At 34.6% G+C, this 10,758-nt stretch overlaps 1 protein-coding gene across 1 annotated transcript; it reads right to left on the bottom strand.

Annotated features, from left to right (window-relative positions):
* Positions 1 to 4,590: 4,590 nt before the first annotated feature.
* Positions 4,591 to 7,153, bottom strand: LOC114259387 (uncharacterized). The gene is made up of 4 exons (XM_082890321.1): positions 6,669 to 7,153; positions 5,741 to 6,036; positions 5,479 to 5,699; positions 4,591 to 5,382 (listed from the first exon to the last, which is right to left on the bottom strand). Exons 1-4 carry the CDS (start codon positions 7,151 to 7,153, stop codon positions 4,591 to 4,593), a joined length of 1,794 nt encoding a protein of 597 aa, XP_082746447.1.
* Positions 7,154 to 10,758: the final 3,605 nt, after the last annotated feature.

The following is a 10,758-nucleotide window of genomic DNA, read 5'->3' as shown; positions in this document are numbered from 1 at the left end:
CGAAACAAACACGAACATGGATGATCACCGAGCGTTCAAACGGTGACGTACAAGTCTTGAGGACGGTCAAAAATGGGGCGTCTATAGCTTGCTACTTTGGCTCATCATTCTAGGCTATTTTGGCTATGCTCCCATATGAATTTACTCTTGTTTTAGCATGCTTAAACTCTATTTTTGGTTGGCTTGGCCACTTCTTGCTTGCATTTTGTACTTGTAATGCAAATCGTCCTTACTAGCTTAACATGCTTGATGTTGTAGTCTATTATTTTAGCATGTATTGGCTCCATTCCAGCACATTTTTGATAATGTTTTGACATTCTTTAGGACTGTTTTGAGTGGTCTTGGTCATATGAGCCATGCTTTGTATAGCTATAGTGCAAGTGCCTTTACTAGTCTTGAGTTTTGAGGCACTTAGCATGCTATATTAGTGATGTGTGTATGATGTGGCAACATTTGGTATGTAATTTCAGAGCTTATATCTTTTCCAAACTTCCACTTAAATCACTCTTTCAATGCTTTTGAGAAGTTGAACATTATGCCTTGTTTGTGAGCCAATACATGAGCTTATTGTTCTTGCCATCTATGCTACAAGTCTAGCATGTTTTTGCCACTATTTTGACCTACCTTAGATCAGTTTTGAATGGTTAGGGTCATTTGAGCATTGCTTAGTATGGTTGTAGGGTAAAGGGCCTTGACCAGCTTTGAGTTTTGAGGCCTTTACATGTTATGTATGTGATGTTTGCATGGTATGACACCATTTAGCATGTAATTTCAGTGCATATAGTATAGTCACACTCTCACATATTCCACTCTTTCATTGTGTTTAAGAGTTGTGCCTGCCTCGTTTATGAGCCAATACGTATGCATGATTGTCTAGGCTTTGGGCTATCATTTCAGCATGTTTTGGTCTTTGTTTTGGCCTAATTGAGCTCTGTCCATGGCTGGTTTAGACATTTGTGCTATGTATTGCATGCCTCTTGTGTAGTGCCCTTTACTAGCCTTATGCTTTGGGCCTTGTACCATGCCTTATTTGTGATGCTTATGTGATATGGCATCATTAAACACATAATTTTAGAGCATATAACCTTGTTAAAATCTCATGTTTATCGCTCTTTAATTGTGCCCTTATGCCTTGTTGATGAGCCAATGCACGAGCATCATTATCTTGCCTTTCATGCTATCATTTCAGAGTGTTTTGGCCACTATTTTGGCATGCATGAGCTCTGTCTACGGCTGGTTTAGTCCATTGAGCATTGCATTGCATAGTCCTAGTGTTGCGTACTTCAATAGCTTTCATGCTTAAGTCCTCTAGCATGCCATACTTGTATTGTTAGCATGATATGTCATCATTTGGCACATGATTTTGGTGCTTGTACCTCTGTTATGCTCTCATACATGTCACTCTTTCAATGTGTTTGAAAATTAGAATTTGTGCCTTACTTGCGAGCACACAAATGGGCATGTGTTCCTTGCTTTTTGTGCCTAAATCTTAGTATGTATTGGCCACTGTTTTGGAGCATCTTAGGTCTGTCCATATGTGGCTTGATCACTTGAGCATTGTAGTGCATACCTCATGTGTAATGTACTTCATTAGCTTTGAACCTTAGCTTCTAAACATGCCATCCATGCATTGCTTACATACTAGAATCTTGTGCATGCCACTTTAGCATTGATAGATAGGCATGTTGTATGCATTGCATTGTGTTTGGATCGGACGTTAATCCAAACATGAGGAATGTGGCACGTTTCATACTCAAAGTGATGAAACGTGTTGTGTTTCTCGGTCACTGACACCCTTGATCATGCATGATAGGGTGGAGGCTCTTCGAGTCTTGTTTGTGCATTCACTAACGTTGTGCGAGCTTGGCTCTTTGGCCATCATGCATTGGGACGCGTGATTGGTGGCTTGAGAGTCAAGTACTACGCTCCTTTGAGCTTGAGAAATGATAAAGAGAGTAGTTGCACATACATTTCCTTGTAAATGCATTGTTGTGCCTTTGTTGATCTCTGTTGCAGCAAAATTGAGGTTCTGGAAAAGGAAGTGGCCAGCCAGCCACTTGCACTAGCTTGCCGGCCAGTTGAAGTGGCCTGCCAGCCAGTTGAGGTAGCCTGCCGACCAGTTGAAGTGGCCGGCCGGCCACTTGCAGCAATTTTTTCCAAAATGCTCCTATTTTAAGGCAGATGCAACCTGAAAGTGTGTTCGATGCTCTGAGGTCACCGCGAGTGCAAACAGAGACAACTTGTGGCAAGGCAGTGCATTTCCGGGCGAAGCAAACCGAGCATGCATTTCTCCCTCACCTTCGAGGCCATTTAACTGCTTTACTTGCTAGTTAGTTTACCGGCTTTGTAATTAATTAGTTAATGTGCTTAGCTAATTTAATTCGTCTTTGTAATATTCTAAATAGCTTAACATAGCTAGTTTTCAATTCGGCTTGTAATTAATTAGCGTAGTTGGTTAATTAGTTTGGTCTGTAATAAGTAGCTTAGCTAAGCTCTTATTTATTCGGACCCTACGGAGGTCAAATGCTGTAATAAGTGTGGGTGTGTGTGTGTATGTCTTCCAACCCCCACTTCTTTCTCCCTTTTACTTATCAGCTTTTGATGGTTAGATTAGGACATATTTTAATTAGCATACCTTATGCTTTGCATGCGTGCATCATTCATTTGTCTTGTATGCACCGGGCTCGGTGCATCATTCAAACTGCATCGTATTTCAATACCTATTTGAATACATGTATCAAAGTGTTGCTTTCATATCCCATTTTAGGTAGCCGAGCCTATTTAGTTTCATTTTGCATGTGTTGCATTAGGCATCTTAACATAGCTAGGATTATGCATTGATTTCTAACTAGCTTTTGTTTTGGCTTGGAGTACACTGTAAGTGTTTACGCTTTAGCATACCGCATGAGATGTGTATGTTGCCATGTTAGCATGCTTGCCATGAGCCTATTTGCTTAACTGCTATAACTGCATGAATACCTGTGGATGAAGGCTTCATTGCTTGAATTGGAACAATTCATCAAAATGTGCGTTTTAAGCTCACTTTGCGGAGTGGCAAAATCATCATGCTTTTAAGCCCACTTGAGGGTGGCAAATCCTCATTTCTAAGTCCACTTGAGGGTGGCGAATTCAAACCGTTTTCGAAAACAAACATTGAATTGTTTTGTTCTAATTTAGGCGATTTAGTCTATACTTGTGTGTTGTGCGCATCACATAATAAGTTAGATTAATAACCAGAATAAGAACACATGTGTTTATCAAAACAACATATCATGTTTAGTAGAGGCCGATCTTTTGATTGGGCGAGCGGGGGTGCTCATTTCAGGACCTTCCCCTCTCGTACCCAAGTTCCCGAGCTGAGGCAACTTTGGTGATGACGGACACGTGGCCTTTGGCACGAGTCAGGGTTTCCTAAATTTTCTCAAAAACAAAATATTTAGGTGGCGACTCTGAAATCTGGCAAAGCAGTCCATGTTTGGCGCTTTTTGATAAAAATCATTTTTTCAAAACGATTTGCCGGATTTGGACACTTTGGTGATTTATCAGTCTTACATTGCACTTTGTGAGATTAGATTCAGAATCGTGACAGGAGTCCGAACTGTAGTAGCTAGAACCCAAATCCGCGCCCTCTCCGAAAAGGGGGGGCGCGCGGAGGACGTTCAGGCGGTCTACATCAGTGATATTTTTTTGTGATAAAATTTTTAAATTATCATTGAAAATTAATAATTAACAACGTTTTTTTAATAGTGTTTGATAAAAAATACTATTAATTATTATAAGACCTATTAAATAATAAATTACTTATTAAGACATACACGTAAATCTCTCAATTTAAGAGTTTTTCAATAGTAAACTTTGGATATGGTCATCTTTCTTAGGTTTGAATGTCAAGGAAAAGTTTAAATGGTAATAATTTGTGGGGATAGTAAACTTTGGATATGGCCATCTTTCTTAGGTTTGACTTTCAAGGAAAAGTTTAAATGGTAATAAATTTTTTTTTTTGGGGGGGGGGGGGGTGGGGGGTGTAGGGACGGATCCAGGATTATGACTTTGGGGGGGCCAAAGTACGTTTAACTTCTAACCAATAAAATTTGAAGTTCAATACCAATTTCCACTAACATGAAAAAAATCAATAATGTTACGATAAAATATTGAACTATATATTACTTGTCAGCATAGTTGAGTATGAAAGATGATCATACAATTGAGAATATTTTTTTTCCCATATTCACTTACAAAAGGTAGTAACTATTTCTACATGCATTTATTTATTAAAATTAGGCATCTTCAATTGAGCTCGACGCTCTTTCATAATATCAAAAGCATGAATGATAGAGTCTACATCAAACCCTCGAGCAATGTCTTTTTCAATGTATGTAATCAAGTAACTAGCCAGAAAACCATCTTCCATCCTATTGCACAATTTAGACTTAACAAGTTTCATAGCTGAAAATGCATGTTCCGATGTAGCAGTTGAAACAGGTAAAGTCAACACAAGACGGATCAATCTATCAATAAAAGGATAACTTGTCGACCTTTTTTTTTTGTTTTTGCCAACATTTAACACAACTCAAAAATGGTTGATAGCTTCTAAAACTCGGGAAGTATGGAAATATCAAGCTTATAGTTTTCCAACTGATACTTCGAATGCAATTTTTCTTGCTCAGGGAAATTCACGGGATAAAATTTATTTGCAAGATTGCAAATATCCTCAATTTTGAATGATCTATAACCATCCCTAGGATCCAAAGTTGAATTAAGAACAAGCAATTCCATTACATCTTCCTTAAATCTATTGTTTAATTCTTGTAACTGAGAATCAACTGTAACCATAAAAATATTAACTCGAAAATGATGTTCCATTGTGGGCTGATCTCTTTCAGAACGAGACCGACCTCGGCCTCCTTTATAAGGACAGCTCATATCAGGAATCTGTATACCATGATCATTAGAAAATAATTTAATTTTATCCAACAATGGAACCCATCCATCTTCTCTAAATTTTTGAATAAGTATCTTCGTTGTAGACACCAAATGCATTGCATTTAATATATCTTGAGATTTACTTTGCAAAGCTTGGCAAAGATTATCAGTAATCTCCATGATATCCTTCATAAGATGTAAGATGAAGACAAACTCAAAAGATGTAATGGAATCATAAACTTCATCTGCCTTAGTTCGTTGATTCAATTTGCTTCCATCATTAATTATGTTTCTTAGGACTGCACAAGTAGCACTAAACATGTTTATCAAACTACAAATGGGACCCAAATGAGAACCCCATCGAGTATCTCTAGCCCATTTCAATGTTCCAATCTGATTTTTTCCTTTACCAGTCTCGAATTCATCATCAATGGCAAGCTTTTCAGCAATATCTGCAGCCTAAGCAGCTCTTAATTGATCATGTCTTTTGCAAGATGAGCCAACTATATTAATTGCTTGAGTCAAGTAAGAGAAAAATTGATTGATAGATATAACCTGTTTAGACGCCCCTACTAAAGCCAATTGGAGCCGATGAGCAAAGCAATGAACACAATATGCGAATGGACACTCAGCACAAATTTGAGCTTGCAACCCAGTCCATTCTCCAGACATGTTATTGGCACCATCATATCCCTGACCACGAATATTTTGCACACTAAGGTTATGATGAGAAAGGACAATACAAATTTCTTCTTTCAAAGTTGCCGACGTGGTATCTAACACATGAACTATGTCAAAGAAATGCTCTTTATAAAACCATATTTATCAACAAATCTCAAAATAATTTCCATTTTCTCTCTTTTCGATTCATCTTCAGATTCATCAACTAGAATGCAAAAATTCCCATCATTAATCTCCTCACAAATGAATTTTTGTATCTTATCAGAGAAGATACTAAGAATCTGCTTTTGAATCCCATGGGAATGATAAGAAGCATTTTTAGGAGCATTTTCCAAAACCACTGTTGCCACATCCTCATTATAAGAAGCCAAGAGCTTTATCAACTCAATAACATTTCCTCGGTTGTTAGATTCGTGGCTTTCATCACGACCTCTAAAAGCACAGGCTTGGAATGTTAACCATTTAATCACATCTATCGAGGTCTTCAATCGTAAACAATTTCTAGCAATTTGTATGGAAGTTTGTTTTTCAACAACTAGCCTATCACTCGTGCTATGCACGGGATAATTATAGATATTTATATTTGTTTTACATTTTTTTAATATATAAATTATGTTTTTTAAGATTTTTTTATAAAAATAATTTAACAATCTTATCACTAACCAAAGTGTATGAGAGAAGTTGAAAATGATATTGCAGTAACTATACACAAATTGTATCTATAATTATTTATATGAGGGGATTTTAAATGCTGATCAGGGAATTTTGACCAAATCAATAAATGTAGGCATGTGGAAAGACATGTGGATTGAAAAAAGTTAATAAATGCTGATCAGGGGATTTTGACCAAATCAATAAATGCCGAGTTTTTTTTTTTAATAAAAAATTTAGAAAATTCAGATTGGGATATTGAAACTCCCACAGGCCTTGGGGGTTAAAAATCCCCTTTTGCTTAATATATAGTATAGATTGCCTCAATATGTTGCGCTTGATTTGTTAAATCACAACAATATTTGACAGCAACTCTATGCGATGAGTTAGGATCCTTGCCCATATGCAATAACAAGGGACAATTCTTCCCTTTATTGACTTTCTTCCAAGAAGAAAATCCCTTGATCGTAAAAGCACTAGATCCAGGGCGTCCAGTTGGCTTAGTTAAAAGAAAACATGGAAGGAAAAACACACGATTTTTTGTTGGAGAGTATTCCAACCAATCCAGAAATAACTTGTACCAAGAATCTAAAAAACGACGTACATTCTTATCAGTTTCAAAAGGTTGATTGTTCAAAGCCTTGGGTTGATATGGCTCGGATTTGATATAAGCACGTCTGATCTCATCACGTTCAGATACCGGGTAATCCCATATTTGTTGACGCAACCTTGGATCCCTTACCAAAGAAGATGTATCAACTTCTTTAGATTCGACTCTTGGAAGTTTAGCAGGACGTTGTTCCAGATGAGTTGAAGTTTCAACATTATTGGTGGAATTTTGAACAATATTTTCAGAACCTCTTTTCTTAAAGAAGGAATCAATTTTTTTGTTCGCCATGATTAACTTAACTTTCAATAATTATTATTCAACAACCTGAAAGCAATTAATTTAAGAATAATAATTGTTATTATTGCACTATATTTTTAATGTAAATAGACTCTAAAAAAAACTTTCAGAATCTTATATAATCCTATCCTATTCCTAAAAGTCATAAAATATATGGCAGCACAAAATAACATTTAGATTTTTATCCAAATTCTTAGAGGAAATCAACAAATCATAACTTAAAAGCCTATTCAATTATCAAGAAATCACATAGTACCTACCAATTACAATAAATCATAGTATTAAAAAAAAAAAATCACAATATTTAGTTAATAATTGTATCAATAACAATTATCAGATTTTCATCGCACCAATAACAAATTAAAAACAAAATAATCACATTATTCAGTCTAAAATCACAATCAATTATAGATTCATAATATTCAGTCTAAAAGCAGAATAATCACATCACATTGAAGTTGAAGGGATATCAGACAACTTACCAGATTCATAACTCTTCGTTTGTGAATATCAGATAACTTATGCCCTGTACAGATTATTTTATCTGATATCGTTTCAGATTCATAACTTATTTTTTTGTCAAACCATAATGCAATTCCTTACTCTTCGTTTGTGAATATCAGATAATTTCGTCTGAAGGGATATCCACGGTTCCACCATCCATGCCGACGAAGCCTTCACCGGACCACCGACAACAAAGCTTCTCCGTATCCCTTGTCCCTTTGCTCCTCTCTCTTTCGCAGAATCGCAGCAAGTCTCCCAGATCAGATCAGTTGTTTCAGTTTCTTTTTTTTGTTTTTAATCTTAGTGCTTTATTTAAAGCTTCTCCAGCAAGCCTTATAGCTTATATATTTGTAAAGTTTCATATTTTACACTTTGACCCATTAAAGTTTCTAAAATTTTGCTTTCATCTTGACATAATTTAAAAAATATATATACATGAAATTTAAAATAGATAATGATATATGTTAACTAATTCAAATTATTATTTTTTTTTTCAAATAGTTTAAAAAATTGAGGGCCTACTTTATATAATTTTGAAATTATCTAAAAATAATTTGGGAGTGCGAACTCCTATAATTTTAAATTATTTTAAAATTTCTAGTATAATATATGATATTTTTAAAATTTTTAGGGGTGCGGCCGCCTCCCCTAAATCCGTCCTTGGGGTGTTTGGTTTGTTTGGAGAAGAGAAAAGAGAGTAAGGAATTGAATATGAGAACATGGAAGAGAGGAAGAAGAGAGGGTCGCCCAAATAGTAGAGAAACAGAGATGGCATTTAGCGGCAAAGAGATCAGTGGAAAATAGACGCTACGCTAAAGATAAATAATAAATAAAGAGGAAGAGAAGACGTACAAACAAGAACAAGAGGGGGGGGGGGGGGGCCAAAGGGGGTGTGTATGAATTAAATTTGTATTTATCATCTGACGTAATAGCCCCTCATTATTCTCAACGGTCTCAATTACTCTTTGCATTTATTTGTTTATAATGGTTTCTCAATCTAATATTGTTCTCTTTTTTTCAATGCACGAACTACCCCAACCCAACACAACCTAATCCAATCTCTTTCCGCTTATAATTACTTAAATACCCTTTTCTTTTTCTCTTTAACTAAAACTAGTCTACCACCCATGCTATGCACGAGATAATTATAAATATTTGTATTTGTTTTAGATTTTTTTTAATATATAAATTATATTTTAAAGATTTTTTATAAAAATAATTTAACAATTTTATTACTAATCATAGTATATGAGAGAAATTAAAAAGGGTACTTTAGTAATTATACACGGGTTGTATCTATAATTATTTGTATGATGGGATTTTAAATGCTGATATAGAGATTTTGACTAAATCAATAGATGCAAGCATGTGGGTTGAAAAAAGTTAATAAATGCTAATCAGAGGATTTTGACAAAATCAATAAATGCTGTGATTTTTTTTTTTAAATAAGAAATTTAGAAAATTAAGATTGGGATATTGGAGCTCTTACAAGGCTTGGGGCTTTGAAATCCTTTTTTCCTTAATATATATAGATAGATGATATACATATTTTCTTATGGGGTACTTACGTGTAGGTCCTAATAAGTAAACTTATTGTCTAATAGGTCTTATGAAAAAAATTTGTCATAAAAAAAAATCACTAATTGTAAGATTTAGCGACAATTTATAAAAATCATGACAAAAAAAAAATACTAATTGTTAATTTTTAACGACATATATAAAAAATTATCACAAAAAAATTATTTTTAGTGACAATTTTACCAAGACTTATTTTCAATAGGATTTAATGGGAATTAAGTCTAACTATTAAGACCTATTGATAGTTTACCCTTTTCGTATCTACTCACTTGGCATGTAGGAATAAACTTTTGAAATTTGTACTAAAATTTATTTCAATAATGCGATATAATAATAATAATAATAATATTATTATTTTTTGTTTGAAAATTTTGTTTATTGGTGCATTACACTACTTATACAAATGTGTGATAAATAATAACCAATATAGTGTCTTAATTATTAGGTTCAACGAACTGAGCTATTCGCAAGTTGGCTTGGCTCGACTCGTTAAGGGTACGACTCAACTTAGTTCGTCTAGTAAATGAGTTGAGCTCAAATATTAAGTTCGTTTAGTGAATGAGCCGAGCTCAAATTCAAATAAACTCGGCTCATTAAGCTCGACTTGTTTATTTTTATTTAAATTATATAATAAATATATTATTTACATATTAAATAATATATAAATAATAGCATAAATACATTATTTATGTTTTTAATATAAATAATATTTTTTATTTAAATATATTTATTTAAATAAAATAAATAACAATAAAAAATCTTATTGAGCTGTGCCGAACCGAGCTACTGATCGTGCCGAGCTCGAACTCAATAAGTCAAACTCGAGCTTAGCAAAGCTAATCTCGGTTTGGTTCGGCTTGTTTACAGTCCTAGATTTATGTAGTATTAACAATCAACTAGTTTCGTGATTTGTAATAAATTGTTTTTTTGTAGTGCAGTTTTGCCACTTTTAAAGATCAACAAATATGCTTCTTCACAACCCTGGCACTACCAGGTATTAACTCCATGGTTTTATGATACTGAAGTTCAATTTGTAGCTGGCAGGAAAGGAAACTAAAATCAAAAACCAAAACGGTTTCAAGGTGCTTTCGAGTTTTATGATGAGTTCAATTGTGTTCAACAGTGGAACCATTTTGATTAGTTATAAGAATGGTTCTCAAGTTGGCCATCTAACTTGAGAGAGCCATTGGATCCATTTTGAGACATTGGTAATTCAAACCATTTACATTTTAGGACTCATTCAGTAATATCACTATAACAAATAACACTTTTGGCGACTAAATTTTTGATCGCCAAAAGTCATGTTTTAGTCGGTGAAGGTTTTTAGCGACTAAAAGTTTTGGTCGCCAGGTTAGTCAGTGGACAATTGTCGGGAAAGGTTAGTGGCGACTAAATGGAAAGGTTATTGGCGACTAAAAAAAGTTTAGTCGCCAAAAGCGTTCAATTGCCGACCATTTTTTTAGTCGCCAAAAGCATTAAAGTAAAATTAAATATAACATTTTCAGTGACTAAAA

This window comes from Camellia sinensis, chromosome 10, assembly GCF_055761805.1.
Source record: "Camellia sinensis isolate YWXY chromosome 10, ASM5576180v1, whole genome shotgun sequence".
Taxonomy (NCBI): domain Eukaryota; kingdom Viridiplantae; phylum Streptophyta; class Magnoliopsida; order Ericales; family Theaceae; genus Camellia; species Camellia sinensis.
Note: the sequence above shows the minus strand (reverse complement) of the source record. Positions and strands in the feature narration are given on the sequence as shown.

Bases quoted from the DNA above. Each gene is read 5' to 3' on its own strand.
- LOC114259387 (XM_082890321.1), bottom strand. From the start codon at position 7,153: ATGGCGAACAAAAAAATTGATTCCTTCTTTAAGAAAAGAGGTTCTGAA. The intron at 5,700-5,740 runs GTTTTATAAAGA...TTCATGTGTTAG, and splicing joins GAGATTTGTTGATAAATATG to ATACCACGTCGGCAACTTTG. The intron at 5,383-5,478 runs GTTATATCTATC...AGAGCTGCTTAG, and splicing joins TAGTAGGGGCGTCTAAACAG to GCTGCAGATATTGCTGAAAA.